Source organism: Saccostrea echinata, unplaced genomic scaffold (genome assembly GCF_033153115.1).
Source record: "Saccostrea echinata isolate AGI-Se365-2 ecotype Australia unplaced genomic scaffold, CSIRO_AGI_Sech_v1 ptg000054l, whole genome shotgun sequence".
Classification (NCBI taxonomy): domain Eukaryota; kingdom Metazoa; phylum Mollusca; class Bivalvia; order Ostreida; family Ostreidae; genus Saccostrea; species Saccostrea echinata.
Window position 1 is genome coordinate 45859568 of NW_026889803.1, and position 18261 is coordinate 45877828.

Consider the following 18261-nt stretch of genomic DNA (forward strand, 5'->3'; position numbering starts at 1 on the left):
TGATTTGATTTATATCTGGGCGAGATTTTAAGTATGCATATTTTTTCATTGGGAAATATTAGTACTAAAAATTATGAAAAGGATTTCTAGTCGGAACAGATAATAGAGAATAAAGTACAAAAATATCAAGAGAATGTAAATTGATACCGAAACTTGAATTTCCCGTCTGTCTTTCAAAAATTTCCATGCATCAAATTACCATGATGTCGGCAAATTCAGAGCTAAATATCGTGTATTGCAAAAAACATAATATTTGTTGTTTTAAATCAGGAGTGGGTGGGAGAGGGGGAACCAGTGCCTCACCCCTCACAAAATTAAAAAAAGTCTTGATAAAATAAATCCTCACCACCACCCAATAAACTTTATGGGAAGTCCAGTGGTGATTTTGACTGAATCGGCTGCAAGAGGAGAAGTAAATTGTAACATACTTCAAGACACATCCACATTGTCCAAACCTTTCATAATCAAAACCAACAAATTAATTACAGGGGCGCATCCTCGAAATTCCACTGGGGGGGGGGGGGGTGAAGCCGCCTATACTTTTTAAATGTTAAATGACAACAGGAACCAACGTTGGGCCGTGGAGATTTTCCACTTCCACGTGTTCCCTACTAACATTTTTGACGATTAAAACAAAACTAAGTGTCCAACACGAAACACTTATATACTTCGTGTGTGTTTCGAGCAGATTCAATAAAATTTTGCTATACACGGTATTAATCTTGGAACAAAAGATGGCTTAAAAGTTAAAGGCGGATCCAGCGTTTGCGCGCCGCACCCATCCCATCTCCATTTGATTTTTTTTTTAAATTTTGTTTGGATAACAAGCATTTACCTTCAGTTTAGTCCAGTTTAGCACATACATTACTACTGCCCCCTCCCTGTTATGAAATTCCTGGATCCGCCACTTAAAGTCACCAGTAATACATCATATACATGTAGTTTCAAATGATTGACAGGGGTTAGCAGGCCAGGTAAAGGATGTATTCACTATTACAAAAGAATTGACCTGTGGGAGAGAACAATTTCCCGGAAAAATTGACATTTAAAAATCAATCTTTATTTGTTGTTTTCTACCGTATATATGTCTAAATTTTTCAAATTTGTATTTTACAACTAAAATTTATTATTTACAACTTTACAATAAACCTCCAAAGTTGGCCGAAACACCATTTTGTCCGTTAAAGCGTGATTTTTGCATGAATTTTGGCCTAGAAGTCCTTCGGGGCAGGCCTGCCCCTTAATAAAATTGTGACATTTTGATAGTTTGGGATGTAAGGAATAATTTAAGATAGGATTTTTTTAGGGGCACCCCTGCCCTAGGGTCAAAGTTCACAAAAAAACCTACACAAAATAAGGAAACCTGATTTTGACAATCAGCTTCAAATTTATACCAGTTAATTTTATAGTCAGAATAGCTCAGTTGATATATGCGCTAACTGTTATATCGTGAACATTATCTTTTTAAAGTCGGGGGTTCGAATCCACCTGGCACACTGGTATAAGCACACTTTCTCCGAGGACAAGAATAACTCACTCTGTGTTACTCGATACAGGTATTCTCGACAGCATTGAGCTGCAATGAATTTCAATTGTATATATTCCTTAGAATTTAATCACATTGGTTTTATTCTGTCTGTGCTACTAGTGCTTGTCTGGGTTACATGTAGTATTTTACGTATTGCTTGAATTATTTGAGCTTAATATATTTAGAATAAAATACATGTACTTTTGTTTTCAGTCAATGTTCTAAGATCTTAAGTTTTGAAACAGTTGGGAACTTGGGCTACATATATCAGTAACTGTACTCCCTTGGATTTCATTTAGGCCTATATAATTTGCACACATTAATGGCATGTTTTTATTATATCTACGGAATAGTGTTGTAAAATAAATAGCCTATACATAAAGAACAGAATTCCAGAGATAGTAGACATTACCATTATGTACTATGAGAAGTAAAGAAAAATATCAATTATTACATTTGGAGATAACAAACTCAGAATATCAATGAAAGTGTTCCTCCTACCTCTACTCACTGAAATAAAGATTTATGAAAAACAAATTGTTACATGTATTCAGCCTCAAGTCATTAACCGGAACGGAAATCGACAAGCTTTTTGTAGAGAAAAAAACCAAGCTCGGCCATATAGGTCAGATCCCTATTTATATAGAAGTGAACCTTTGAAGACGGTGCTTATTTTCTATCCCTTTAATAGGTGCTGGTTAAAGGTTAAAGAGTTGGGAGGGGGTTATGGACTTTAAAAAATTACATGACAGCAAAAACTTGTCATATTTGTAGTTACTATGAGTTTTTAGAGCATTTTTTTTCAAACATATTGCCTAATTGTAATGGGCGATAGCCTCTGACCCCAATCCACCACTGCTTAATTATTGCTATAGATACATGTAAGTCTACTTTTACCAGTTGTTTACTTTAACAAGTTTAATAATGCTTTGTGGTGATGTTAAGGAAGTTACAGTGAAAGTATTGAATGCATATAAGAAATTCGTCTTCATGTCTATGTACATCTCTATGCATATATATCTGTATTATTAAATCGAGGTAGGTCTTCGTCATTGTTTCTGGAATGTAAATCGAACGTAGCCAGCTTTTCACATATCACGTGACAGGAACCCTGTATTTAAACAAAGCGATTACTGTAAATAGTGATCTGTATGATTTCTTTTGCCTAGAAGCGCGAGGCGATCGTTTTTAAATTGCAGATACTGAAATAGTCGTCAAGTGTAAGTATTTTAGTGATTGAGATATTGGACATAGGTTCACGGTCATAGTAAACTTAGTTTAACTGAAGGGCACAAAGTGAAACTGACTTGTTTTCTTCTCCGTTGTCATTCAAGATTTCAGATTTATTGAGATTTATATTTATACAGAAAATAATATAAGTGAATCAGAGATCGTATTTGAGATATTACATTTGTTATTTAATTCATTATTTCTGACTAAATCCTACTGTTACGTATATAAGTGAGTGAATGTGGGAGGGGTGGAATCATCAGTCCTTTAGAAAAAAATTAGGGCCTACGACTAAAGAATGAGATATTGTCCTTATTTTATGTTAAAATTTTTCATCATTTTCCACTGCGAAGATGGCTGCTTCTGTGGCAGTCAGCCAAACTCAACAGCAGCGGAATGTTGGTGGTAAGCAAAGAATGCTGTCCCATTTGGAGAGCAATAAGGAGAACCTTCCATTTGAGATGCAGTCCACTAAAATGGAAAATCATTTGGAAAGGATGGATATCAGTCCCTTAAACAGAGGGGAGGTCAAAGGCAAACATCTGTCACAGGTAAAAGGAAATCAGGAGAACCCAACAAGAAATAATTGAAAAATATGTGTCCCCTGTGTAGCAAAAGTAAAAAGGGTCAATTTTTAAATTTAGAATGTAATGATAATGAGAAATATGGGTTATCTACTTATCAGGGGTAACTGCAATACTAAGTTTTATTACACAGACAAAGGGTTCTAAAGACCTTTGACCTTGTGATCTCAAAATCAATAGAGTTTATCAACTCTTTGGAGGGGAGAGGGGAGGATAAGTGTACCAATTCTTATGTCTGTCAAGCAAAGGGTTCTCAAGATATTGAGCTGACGATATCTTTGTATGTCCAGAGTAGTTAAACCCTTAACCTATGACCTTTGACCCAAAAAAATCAATAGGAATCAATTGCTTCTTAGAGTATACCACTGAACCAAGTTTGATGTCTGTCATGCTAAGGGTTTTCAAGATTTTGATCAGACAGTATCATCCTTTGTCCAGAGTAATTTAATCCTTCACTTTTGATCTTCTTAGAGTGCATTTAGATTGATATCTGTCATGTCAGGCATAAATTCACAATATGCTAAGCAGACAATGTCTTCCTGTATCCAGAGTAGTTGACCTTTAACTCTGTGACTCAAAATCAAATAGGAATCATCTTATCCTTAGTGGGTACCAGTAAACCAAGTTTAATGTCTGACAAGCAAAGGGTTCTTGAGGTATTGATTGAACAACACTTGGTCTACTTAAAATCTAATATACTGACCTACTGTTGCAAACCTCTTTTTGTCAAAGGGAAGCATAAAATTCAAAGATGAATAGATATTAATATATGATTAAACACTGTTACAGGCCATTTGAACTGAAATGAACACTTAATTGTTACAAATAAGAGGTGATCACTTGAAAACACATATCTTAGAATACAGGAAATTTAATACAAACCAAAAAAGGTACCTGTACAAGCATAGCAGTTGATTAATTTTGCATCAGGTCACAAGATGAAAGAAACACACTTATTACAGTCAAAGGGGGATCATTCAAAGAATGTAAAATCTCAAGAATTAGTTGAGAATTAGTTGCTTTAGTAAAATTGAGGTGATGGGGAAAAATTTTAGGTCAGCATCTTCAATGGTAAGGGCAGGTCAAACAAACTACCACATAAAAGAAAATATTTGTACAGTTAGAATTGCCCATGTCACAGGTACAGGACATATTACATGTATACGGAAATGTCTGCCATATGTAGAGGTATATTGGGCTTGTGGTGGTCACAGGTGCATGGGTGTAATAAATGATCAAAAGTCATACTGAAATATATACCTTATATGAAGGTAGTTCACAACGTGTTATAAGGAGGGGGAGGGTATTTACTTAAATATTATGCATATTTTGTACTGTTTAGTTGTAGGCATAACCAAGAAGGATTATTCAGGATTTTTTTCCAGCTATTTAGAAATTAAAGTTTTATCCCATTTCTTTACACCTCTTGAAAGTCATGTTGTTATAAGTTAATTTATAATTGAAAAGAATTATTGTTACTTTCATGTGAACAAGATGTACATACATTCCATTAATAACCAAAAGTACTTTGTCAAAGATTAAATATGATATGTTCAACAGAGTGACAAAGTCAAAGAGAAAGTAGTACTGAGGGACAGAATCAATGCCCAGCAGTACAGCAAAGGAGGAAACCAGAAGGTCAAGGCCACATCAGGTAAGGCTTACAACTTATTTAAAGTCGAGAAATTGTCTGGTAAATTTATTAAGCTACATGTATCCGTTATCAGGTCAGGATCACAACAAAAGAACAAGATGTGTTTGTGAAACACTGATGCCCCCGTATGGCAGCTTATGGCGAAGGTTAAAGTTTCTCAAATGCAAGTCAAACTCCAGGTCAAGAGATCAAAAATGTTGGTACCCAAAGAAAGGTCTAGTCTCGAGGAATATACCTGTGAAATTTGAAAGCCCTAGCACCAACTGTTCAAAAGTTAAGGCGAAGGTCAAAGTTTTTTAAAAGTAAGTAAAACATCAAGGTCAAGGTCAGATGGGGCCCCAAGGGAAGGTCTTGTCACAAGTGATACACATGTTCATGAAAGGTGAAAGCCCTAGAACCAAACATTCACATGTTATGGCCAAGGTTAAAGTTTTTTAAAAGTAGGTCAAACTCCAAGGTCAAGGTCAGAAGGTAAAAGTGGTTGGTATCTAAATGAAGGTCTTGTCACAAGGAATACTCATGTGAAGTTTGAAACCCCAAGCACCAACTGTTCAAAAGTTATGGCCAAGATTAAAGTCTCACGAAATTTTGCAAAAGTGGGTCAAACTCCAAGGTAAAGGTCAAAAGGTCAAATATGGAGGTACCTTAAGAAAGGTCTTCTCACAAGAAATACACATGTGAAATATGAAAGTCATAGCTCCAACTAATCAAAAGTTATGGGCAAGGTTAATGTTTTTGCAGACAAACAGACAGACAGACAGATGGACAGGGCAAAAACTATATACCCCCAAATCTTTGATACGGGGCATAAAAATATTGGAGGCTTTTAATCATTCAACCTAAAAAGAAAAGGAAAAGAAAAGTGTAAAAAAAAAAAAGAATCCAACTTTATTTTAATGGTCATGATAAGTTAATACATGTTCCAGCTACTTTATTGATGGTCATGTTCACATAAAACAAGCAGTTAGTTCACATGCATCTGTATATTTTAACACATGATAAAAACAAGATATTTATACCCCGACTCCAAAGGATAGGGGGGTAAACTGTTTTACCCTTGTGTGTCTGTCTGTCTGTCTGTGTAGCTGTTCGTAACAAATCTAGGCATGCCATATGGTGGGATTCATTTTTGTATTATTCTGATGTCAACTTCCTGTTTAGTGTGTCTGTCTGTTCCCCAAATTTTAGTTTCTGTCCGTAACAAATTTTTGTCACAGTTTTCTCAGCAACTACTCATTGCAGTTGCTTGAAATTTTAGCATGTCATATAGTGGGATTCATTCTTGTACAAATCCAATTTCAACTTCCTGTTTATCCGTGCTTCTGTTCGAACCAAATTTTCATCACAGTAATCTCAGCAACTACCTCATTGATGATGCATGAACTTTTAGCACACTTTTTGTCTAGGCATGCATTATGGAGGGATTCATTTTTGTACAAATCTGATGTCAACTTCCTGTTCATCTTTGCATATGTTCATACCAAATTTCTGTCACATTTTTTTCAGCAACTGTTCAAGGCAGATGCTTGAAATTTTAACACTCTTTATGTTTAGGCATGCCATATGGTGGGATTCATGAGAGCGTATATTCACATCAGATTGGGTGTATTACTAGTAAGCATAGACTCACAGACTTATTGTTTGTATTCTAAGACTATGATAAATATCATTTTCTATAGTTTAATAAAAATTGGATACAGTAATTCATTGGTTACAGTACCAGCATAATTAGCAATTACTTGTTATGCACACACTTTTTCTGCTGGTTATTTTTTGATTAACAAAATACAAGTGAATTATTAGAACTTTGCTGTTTTCTGGGAGGAAAGTATAATGGGGGGGGGGGGGTTTGGGTACCTATAATAATACCTCTGTGCTTTACAATGGTAATAATCTTTCAGATTTTTTTAGCTCACTTCAAAAAAAGTTGGGGGAGTTTACATTATGGTGTTGGCATACCAGGTTTAAGTTTTTGAGGCAGTTTTCTGTCTAAATATTTCTTTCCTTTATAATAAATTGATCCTAGCACATGTAGTAGCATGGCTAGCGCGCTTCATGAAATATGCCTACGTGACGAGTCTGTGTGATTTAAACACCAATAACTCACACAGAACTTAAAAACATTCCTTAAATATACATGTAAATTTATGCTCATAATGCTTGGTCATACATTATTCAATCTGTATGCACACCTGAGTGATTCTTGATGCAGTGGAATACTGTGCAGAGAGAGAGAGAGAGAGAGAGAGAGAGAGAGAGAGAGAGATCAGGTGAGCTTGTCTAATCATAATTGGATCATTGTCATTGATGTCGTCTTAACTTTTCACATTTTTGACTTCTTCTCTAGAACCACTCGGCACATTTCAACCAAACTTGTCAAAAAGCATCCTTTTGGGAAGAGGATTCAAGTTTTTTTTCAATTTAAGAGCCAGGCCCTCTTTTATTGGGAGCTACATTTGTAATTAAGAATTAGTGGAAATTAGCATCTTTTAACAACCTTCTTAAAAAACCACTGGGCCAGAAAAGATGAAACTTATATGAGAGTAGAATCAAATTTGTTCACAATTTGTGGGGACAATAGGCAAAAAAGTTTGATATAGGAATATATAAGAATGCATCTTTTAAAAAAAATTCTGAAAAACAGCAATGCATGATTAGTCATATTAATATTGAAGCATCCTAACCAGTGTAGATTTGATTATGCTCAAATCATGACCCCTAGGGTAGGATGGGTCCACAGTTGGCGATAAAAGTTTTATTTAGGAATATAAAGGAATAAATGTTTTAAAATCTGAAGAACAAGAAAGTCCTGATTAGTCATATTAATATGGAAGCATTCCCAGATAGTAAAGATACAAATTTGTTCAAATCATGACCCCCAGGGCTAGAGTGAGGCCGCAATAGACAATAAAGATTTCATAAGAATATATAGGAAAAAATCTTTAAAATCTAGGTAAAGTCCTGATTACATTGTAGTCATATTAATTTAGAAGCATCTTCAGGTATTGTAGATTCAAGATAATTCAAATTATGACTCTGGGGGTAGGGTAGGGCCATAATAGATCAAAGTTTTACATGGGAATATATTGGAAAAAATATGCTGATGAAGAACAGTGACTTAGAAGAACATTGTGGCCCATGGAAAATTAGTAGTCGCGGATGGACTCCAAACGGAAAAAAATGCGAATAAAGGACGTCGCGAATAATAGTTGGTTTACAGTATATGGTCTACGCTCCAAATCGGTAATTATAAGGTCGACGCTCAACAGGACGTATCTTTCAAGCTGCAAGTAACAATTTAGGGTAATGTCAGTTTAAAAACGTGTTCATTAAAATTCCATCTCTGTTTTAAAGTTTTTTTTTCGGTTTTCAAGTTAAACTTATCGAAATTACATGTAAATGTTTTCTAGAGAAATAGTTACGTTTTCTTGATATACGAGCCATATGTGTAATAAGCAGAAAGTGGGGACCTTTTTAAAAATTCCTAAACTTTATTATCTTTATCGTTCGCTTTCGATCATTGACTGACGACAGTTAGGCAGATGACCACTAATCTATGGAACGCCAAATTAACATAAATTCAAATATTTGAACCTATCTTCAAATAATTGTACCTATCTTCAAATAATTGAACCTATCTCCAAATGAATTGAAGATAGATACAATTGAATTAAAGATAGGTACAATTGAATTAAAGATAGGTGTAAATAATCATACCTATCTCTAAATAATTAAACCTAGGTTCAAATAAATTACACCTATCTTTAATGGAATTATACCTATCTTCAATTCATTTGAAGATAGGTACAATTGATTTAAAGATAGGTACAATTGATTTGAAGATAGGTACAATTGTAACATATCCACAAACGATTTGAAGATAGGTACAATTCAATTATACCTAGGTTCAATTCGTTTTGTGTTATTGAAAATAATGAAAGCTCCCTCTAATAGCGACTTGAACATGGAGGGAACTGCACAGTGAATTTTTTATGGGGAGTGGTTGTTATTGTCAGTATCTTTATAATTAAAGATAGGTTCAATTCAATTGCACTTATCTTTAAATCAATTATACCTATCTTTAATTCACGGCATTTGCACCTATCTTCAAATCAATTGTACCTATCTTCAAATCAATTATACCTATTTTCAAATGAATTAAAGATAGGTATAATTGAATTAAATCTATCTTTAATTCATTTGGAGATAGGTACAATTGACTTAGATTACATTAGTTTCACTGAATGATGTATTTATTGATTATAAGCTTTGTCAAAATTCTTTGTCTGAATTTTTCCAAAATTAATCGACTGTGTCAAAATTGGCATTACATTAATGCAGAGAGGTTACATATGTTGTTGAGTTCAGGGTTCGAAATTCACTATATACAACTCGCAAAACGCGAGTTATAATTCCAAAATTGCGAGTTAAAAATTAGGTAACTCGCAAAAACTTGCGAGTTGATTTTTTTGCATTGAAACTGTAGCAAAATTATATAATATGACAAAACACAATGCTTTTGATTTAAATCAGTAATTCAAATAAAAGTCACCCTGTAGCTGTATTTTGTGTATTGTACAGTAGTTACTTTTTCCTTAAGTTACATGTATTTAATTTATATAAATTTAACTTTATATGAAAATTGCGAGTAGTCTTATAAAATTGCGAGTTCACTTTCTTGGTACTCGCAATAATTTGCGAGTTGTAATTTTAGGGAGTTTCTAACCCTGGAGTTTTCCAGATAAATTCGTCGAAGGTTACTTGTATTTACATGTATATGATTATAAAAAGGAAACGTTCCGAGCAATGGTAAATAGTATACGACAAATCACTATTGATCTTATCATTTTATTATACAATAGGAAGATTTTCTCGCTTCGAAAGCGAAATAACCTTATTCTTCAGTTGGAAAAGAACTGTTTCAGAAAAAAATTCTTCAGTTTTGGCCATTTTTGTGTAATCTTTGCTACTTCTTGAGTCAAAATTTTAAAAAAGTAGAAAAACACATCTGAGATTAACCGTTTTAAAAGACAAGTTTTCTTTATTTTTTTAACGAGATTTATTAATGACATACTAATCAGAATTATATTATTTTATTCCATTATTTTATTTTCCAGGAGAGGCGGACTGAATAAAATCAGGATCAGGCATAAAGGTGTATGCTGAATAAAAACCTGTTGAGAAAAACACTAACTCAACTGACGATCTTCCCAGTCCTTTCTCATAGGACAAAGTTCACAAGTGTTTCTTGAGAAATATCAATGGATAAGAGAGTGCATAGACAAGTGACCTTATAGAAAATATGGATGCTTGTAGGACTGGCGTATATCCTTTTCGTTCAAAAAAAGCATTTTCTCTCTTTTTTACGACACATTTAACTCAACATCAGACGGAGAGAAAAACACTGTACACATCTACATACAGTATGTATTTGGAAAGCATTCATTCAGGCTTATTTCTGCTGTGCGGACCCTGCTAAGTTTAGTTTTCCTGAGTTGGACAATATTGGTTCTTGTATCGTTTTAACTGTGGGGAATGTTCATGAATTTGATGTGTTATATTTCAATAAACATTGTTTTTAACTCTTTAAAATGTACTCAAATATTTTACTTTTTATATTTCAATTTTATGGCGAATTTCCAAATAATATTGGCACCATAATAAAAGTTTTTGATGTATATGTTTATGAAAATATGTCAAGGTTTAGTGGTTAACAAGGGAAAATATAATGATAACGTTATAAATCTAAAAAGTATTATTTCAACACAGGAAGGTCGGTGAAATCTTAATTGTATAATGCCAGATTTTAATGATTGATAACATAAGCTTCACAGAGCAAGAACAAGAAATAGTTACAAATCATTGAATCAACATACAGATACTGATCTGGATATGTAAAATAATGTTTTTAAGTCCGTTTTATTCTCTCAGTGTAACAAAGATTTTATTTACCATTATCACCTGCATATGGAGTTTATGTCCTCCAGTTGATTCTATACCTAAGAGCATGCTCTACGTAAGAAGAATTTCTGAATCGAGGCAAACTATTGACAAATAAATTGATGACACAAAGCTATCAGCTGTCTAGTTTAAAGTCAACATTTCGCAAATTCTATGGTCAAAACAAAGACCTTGTCAGTAAATACAATCTATTGTTGACTGATGTTTTGCATACGAATTGTTAAATCATTATTTTCACACTGAATTTTTATGTTTGCCCGATTATGACAAGGAGCACACGGCGAGTGTGAACGGTTGAGAGGTTATGCTTACTCCTCCATGGCACCTGATCCCACCTCTGATGTTTTCGTGGTCCGTGTTTGCTCTGCTCCCAAAATGCATTGTTTCAATGGGCTTTTGAGCTTAACTACTGTTCTTTTTCTAAATATTTTATTTAACTTTAATAATGTAAACCAACTTTTATTCTTTGCAAGTTTTATTCGCGATTTGTCTGTTTGAAACACAACCGCGACGACTTATTTTGCGAATGAGGGGAACATTCTAAATACTAGAACATGTAGATAGTTCGAAGCTAGATATATTCTCCAGTGAAAGAAGGTCAAAAAACTCGAGCATATATGTCGGGAATTAAAGTTGATTTACAATATCTAAAGTAGTTTTTAGAGTGAAATAGAGGAGAGTGTTCTCAGAGTTAAAGTAGGCATCTTATTCCGTCCCATTCTATTACTGTAACACTACTCTCGATACAACAGTTCTAATTACATTTGCGCTATGTTATATAAGTTCCTTTTTACATAATTTATGTATCACAATTAAAAAGAGTATCTTAGAAGAATGTCAATAGCTATGAATTTTTTTTATTATTATTATTTCAAAGGCTTTTTGTATTCTTCAGTTTACTTGTTTTTGAAATTTTAAATCATGAATTCAAATGCAATTCATCAAAGAAAACATTTATTTATTTTTGAGACCCTATTGCAAGAACTCTTAAAACTTTTATTTTTCTGAAAATTCAATTAATTGTGTACGCAAATGTCATCATACTCTCATGACTTATTTTTCTGTGTATAAAGGGGACGCAACTTTCAATTGTAAACATTTAAACAAACTACCTGTTTTATAAAACTATTTTATTTTCCTTTCACACATTATCTATAGGGGCACTTTAAAAATATTAGTATTACATTTTAAAAGTGCACTTCTAAATAATTTATAGATTACTTTTCGCACGCTAAAGGTCTGCTTAATATCATCTACATGAACTTATAAGACATATTTAGATTAAATCAATTCTTTAATACATTTTAGTTCAGTACGTGGCTCTCAAAATGTAGAAAGTAAAGATGAATTTAACGATGCATAAATTGTATTTGTAAATATTACTATATAGTGTGATGCATAAAAGTTTATACTCAGTTTTTAGATGAGATGTCGTCTAGATTCCTCATTTTTGCTTTTTTGGCGTCTTTTGTTTCTTTTTCCATACAAGGTAAAGATTTTGTACTTATATATATATTCAACAATCGGTTAGATTCTCAGTTTTTCTTTCCTTATTTATGATGATATCCTTATATATTCCATTTACAGCGTCGGTAGAGTTGATTCTTGTTCAGTTCCTGGAATAATATATGTATAGTTTTTTTAAGTTTTCGCTGTTGTGATCATTCTTTTCATTGAGGGCTATAACTTCAATTTTAAAAGTAAATTCATTTTCAGTGGTAAACTGATTGTTACATATATATATGAGAAATGAAACCTATGAATGTGCCGAACAATATATATATATATATATATATATATATATATATATATATATATATATATATATATATATATATATATATATATATATATATATATATATACAGAAATTCGATTGGTAAAAATCATACTTTTGTAAAAAGGAAAGATAATGCGCTACCATGCTTGTATTCTACTGGAAACAAAATTTCTTTGAAATAAACAGTGAAGTGTTACTTACCTTCATTCCAGAGAGTCAAGAGAGTAAATCTAAAATATAAATCTTAGTTTAAGATACACATTAATTTCGAGTTTCAATTACAAAATAATTCTCCAACAAAAAAAATGTTATTTCAAATATATACCTGCACAACCTTCACCTTTAATTTACTTGTACTTATTAGATTTGTTTAAGTATCAGAATTTCTGCATCAGAAATTCATTAAATATTGTCAGCACTTCTTGGCAAGTTGACTATAGGTTCTAGATTTCTAGAAGTTTATCCATGCACTTTGAAATCACCGCTCAATGTTCTTCAATATAAAATAAAAACGGTCCAACGATAATGCTATGAGGTGTAATCAAAAAGTTCGTGGACTGATGCGATAAAATTGATACTATATTAGCTGTCCTTTCAAAATCTATAAGGAAATAAAACATTAAAAGTTAAAATTTTTAGCTTGACACAATAACAATTTGTTATTTATCATTGAATACAATAGAATCGGCATAAAATGTGTCTCTCCTCCCTCTGGAGAGTTGCACATCTCTAACATTTCGGTATATACGTATTTTTTTCAAATCCTTGAATTTGCCAATGTTCGACCTTTTAAGAATAAAGAGTGGGGGGGGGGGCAAGCAGCATCTAAATTTACATTTAAGAACTACAAGAAAAGGTTATTCTCAGTACCACGGGCTTGGATGTAGATTTCACAGAAAAATTGTGTCACATTGCACGAGTAAATGAACGTGACAATTGGACGGCAAATGATCATAACAAAATGACTCGGTAGAAATATGTCGTATTTTGAGGTTGCACTGCATGGTCATACCATTGCTTATGAAAATATTGACAATTTATTCAAAGATAACCCGTATGTTTGATAAATTACTCTATAAATAGAAAAAATGGTTTTGAATAAATATGCAAAAATTCATTGAAGTATCTTTTGTAATTTTATGTCGCCAATCTACGAACATATTATTTATTTACAGGAAAATAAAACAAACATGATTTTAAACACGTTTTGATATTGACGATTGTTGGTCGTGGCATGTTTAAAAGCAGCAAGGGGTCGCCAAGCGTAAAGAGCGACCCCAAATTACAACAAGCAGCAGCATAAACTATTATTAATAAGCATAATAATAGCCGTTCCTGATATACTGCGAACGGTAATTAACCTTTCAATTACAGTATATTTTATGTATTTTACATAAACTTTACATTTTTGTAGAGTTAACCGCGAACGTAACTAAAATATTTTAGCAAGCAAAGCATTGCATGAATTTGTTGAAAGCAGTACACATTTTGCACAGTACCTGAGTTTGTTTTAAGGGCATACGCAATGTATTTTGAACTTTATTGTCTTTTTCCCTGGAGTTGAAGAGTTCCAATACTTAAAGGAACTGTGTGCTACATTTTAATGTCTGTATATGCTGTTGTACACTTCTTTTAAAACAAATTTGGATAAACAAAACATCTAGAATATATGTTTAGTAATTTTTGATTATATTTCTTTGAAGTATACAAGAATTTTCAACAATTGATAACTTTTCAAAACCTCTGGTAATGCATGTTGATTTTTTGTCTATGAACATCTGATGGCATTATTATCTTAAATTAAGAATATCTTGAAAAATTATCAGTAGGTAGGGTACGTTGCATATGTCCTTAAGCAAGCAAAGCAGACCATTTCATGAATTTGTAGAAAGCAGCACACATTTTCACAGTAAATGAGTTTATTTTAAGCAGTACAATGAATTATAGCATTAGTTGAATGGCTCGGCGCTAACTGAATCATGAAATGACAAACGGAAAAAAGGCACTTCAATGGAATGCCATGCTGGAATTACTTCGAGCGAGGTTAAACACACAATTAAAAATCACAACATACAAAGTCAGTCCAATGGAATGCCACGACGGAAATCTTTAAGTGAAGTGAATACTCTTGTCGAAACCTGCAAATGGTAGAGAAAACCCAACAGCAGACAAAACTTCTTAAATTTGTTTAAATCATAATGCAAAATTCCACCAATACTCTAACTTAGGGAATGGGATGGCATGGGATTTTAGAAAAACTGTGATTGAAAGCATATTTTTTTCCAAAATTCTGTCTGCTACAAAATTCGTGTACCTTTCGTATTTGGATCCAGGGCAAAGAAGAGGAAAACTGTGATCGAAAACATTTTTTTCAAAATTCTGTCTCCTAAAAAATTCGTGTACCTTTTGTTTTTGGGTCCTAGGCAAAGAGGAGGAATTGAGATTAATTCAATTAAATTCAATCAATTACCAATTAAGATACAGACTACCGGTATATTTTCAACTTGATTTTTTTTTTTCACAAAGTCCATTCTAGTAAAATGGACTTGGAAAGCAAGATACAAGATTATGAGTATGATCTACTTGAAGACACAAATGGAAACTAAAGCCAAATGTAAATATTTATATTGTCCATCATTCATTTTTGATAGCTTGAGAGTCACCTCTAACATCAAACCCTATATGTAGGTACCAGTAATTATCACTTTTGATTGTGTTAAATTTATATCTTCATCGATGATGCCTGTCCTGCTAATTACGAGTGTCAATTAATTAAATTATTAATACATACTCGTTTTACAATTATAGAATTGTCTGTTGATTAAATGTCACTTTACATAAAACATAAAGTATGAAATGTTTATCATCTATACTACTATATTAAAATAATAGACTCGAACTTTTGTCCTTTAATACCGATAAATCGGAAGAGTACTGTCTATTGTTTTATATATTTTAAACATCATTGGTACTTGAAGATTACCAATTTGTTTTTATTTTTTCTCAATTAAGCTTCGCTAATTAATAATCAACGAAAATTCCTCAAAAAATTCCGGAAATCATCTGGATTTTTTGGATTTTACAATCTTGCGCGTGCGCATTTCATTCACGCTAAATCACGGTGTTCAAATCAGAGAAGACAAAAGTACTAAGTAGATATATATTTGTTATTTTATAATTTCTCTAATAAGAAATCATAAATCTATATGAACAGAATATATAGCAAATTTCCAATGAAAATTTACACGTATTTGTATTATCGTTTCTGAGTTTATCCATGCAAATGTGATATTGTGGCCACGTGGGTTAACATTCGCCATCTCGGAGACACATTTATTATACAATTATGGACTCTTTTGATGGTGAATATGGTTTGTTATTCACCAGAAAAATATCAATATTCAATATTGATATTTTTCTGGTGAATAACAAACCATATTCACCATCAAAAGAGTCCATAATTGTTTTATTATATAGTCAGAATTTGAATGAATAAGACATTGAAGGCTGCCTGACGATTCCATTTTCATTAACGAACTTCTGTCGTAGAAAAATAATCAAATGTCCAGATTACAACCTATATCTTCGGTGTTTTCCTTTAATTCGCTGTGTGTAAGACATCGAAATGTTAAGAAAATAATCCTGCCATAGACTTGCGAAACAATTTTTCCTGCTCAATATCTAGCTAGCTCCGACCGTTGCAACCATTGTGCTCAACGTTGTTTGAGGTATTGATTGTGACGTCACAATGCCGCTGCACGCGCACTCACCCTCCGGTGAATACGGCTTCAAATCCGGTGAATATGTAGTGTTATGAACTGTTTGCGTTTGTATAGATTATATTGGGGCTATTCATAGACTATATAATAATATATGTTATTTACGTCTCTGGCCATCTCAATGGAGACAAAAACCTCATGATAGTAGGAGCAATATTAATGTAACTACCGGATTTTATTTTATCCTTCCTTTCTTTTATGCTTTTTTGAGGGGAAAGGGGGGGGGGCTGTTACAACTCCAGCTAGAATCACATTTTAGTGAAGTAGGCATTCTTTTCCACCAAAAATTACAATAACATTATTTTCATTTCTTAACTTTGAAATAAATCGGAATGATCAAATAACGTCAATATAACCGATATTTTCAATTTGAAATGTGTCTAAATGATTGCAACTTGAATTTGTTCGCCATGTTTACTATTTCCTTCACTGCTGAGATTTATAACGCGGTAAATATGAAACATAAACTAAGGGCGAAGAAATATTTGATTCTATGCCAAAAAATCCACATTATATTTCTTACGAGAGTGTAGTGAAATTAATAGCATTATTGTAGGCTTATAGCTTTGTTATGTAAATACATGACCTCTGACCCTGACGTTATATAGAAGGGACAGCCTGAGGCCTGTTCAACAGAGCGAACGTTCGCGAGCGCTCGCCTAAATTCCTTATCTTTCCAACAGAAATGTTCGCGAGCGCTCGCGATCGTTTGCTTTGTTGAACAGGCCTCTGTTCTTCTAAATATGTAAAGGTTGTCGTGGTAACTACGCTTAATAGGTAGTCTGAAGTCAGCCCTTGCGGCCCGTACAGTTCATTCTATCAATGCTGCTAAAATATCGATCATTTGCAAAGGCGTCGGAAGCAAATTGAAAGTGGGGTGGGTGGCTAAATGAAAGTGGAGGGGCTAAACCAACGAAAAAAGGTAAGCCCCAATTTTCAATACCTATACTATGTCTATCTTTGCAAAAAAAGTGTTGGGGGAGGGGGGGGGCTAAGCCCTTCTCCCCCCTCCCGGTTCCGACGCCTATGATTTGTAAAATATAATCCATGCATAGTTAATCTCAAAACTATAAGTGGGACAAAATTAAGATCATAAAGAATATTTATTCATTGATGAAATGAATTATATTTAATCGTAGCAAACAAACTAACGTTTAATTAAATCGCCAAAAGAAAAAATACACCAGCGTGAAAACAAGTTGTCTTCTTCAGCAGCCATGACAGTTCTCATGTGATGTAATGACGTTTAATACTGCAGAAGATTAACTTTTGTTATCACTAAACAGATATATAAATGTTTATGAGGTATGTATTTTATTTTTGCTGCGTTATTTACGTATGAAGTAAGAAAAATTCCCATATTCAGTTCAAGATCCGCTCCCAAATTCTCATTGGCTGTCCCAAAATAAAATCGGTCAAGGTCAGTAAACTTTAAAGTTTGGTAAACTCAGACTTTACTAAATATTTTGAAAAAAATGCTTTGAATAATTACATCAAAAACATTTATTTTAAAATGTTTCTGATTACATTGTATGATTTCAATTAAAAAATGGAAATGATATTGTATAATCAAAAAAGAGTTGTAACCCCCCCATCCCCCCCACCCCCATGAAAAGGCTTCATTATTGCAGCAAGAAGTACTTTCAAGTTCCTACTTTCCTACTTAGGATACCCTTGGTAAATGTCCGATATGCACGTGGATGCATTCATAACAATGTCAACCCGTGCACGCACAGGTCAAAGTC

The 18261-nt window shown here is 33.1% G+C and overlaps 1 protein-coding gene across 2 annotated transcripts; it reads left to right on the forward strand.

Annotated features, from left to right (window-relative positions):
- Positions 1-1510: 1510 nt before the first annotated feature.
- Positions 1511-10587, forward strand: LOC133171756 (uncharacterized). 2 transcript variants are annotated; one of them, XM_061306553.1, is made up of 4 exons: positions 1511-1556; positions 3112-3309; positions 4903-4996; positions 10114-10587. In XM_061306553.1, exons 2-4 carry the CDS (start codon positions 3112-3114, stop codon positions 10125-10127), a joined length of 306 nt encoding a protein of 101 aa, XP_061162537.1. In that variant the 5' UTR covers positions 1511-1556; the 3' UTR covers positions 10128-10587. The 2 variants fall into 2 exon arrangements, with proteins under 2 accessions (XP_061162537.1, XP_061162536.1); XM_061306552.1 differs by lacking the exon at positions 1511-1556 and having other exon boundaries at positions 3105-3309.
- Positions 10588-18261: the final 7674 nt, after the last annotated feature.

Excerpts from the sequence above, each read along its gene's own strand:
- LOC133171756 (XM_061306553.1), top strand. The coding sequence starts at position 3,112 with ATGGCTGCTTCTGTGGCAGTCAGCCAAACTCAACAGCAGCGGAATGTT. Across the intron at positions 3,310-4,902 it reads AAGGCAAACATCTGTCACAG|AGTGACAAAGTCAAAGAGAA; the intron begins GTAAAAGGAAAT and ends TATGTTCAACAG.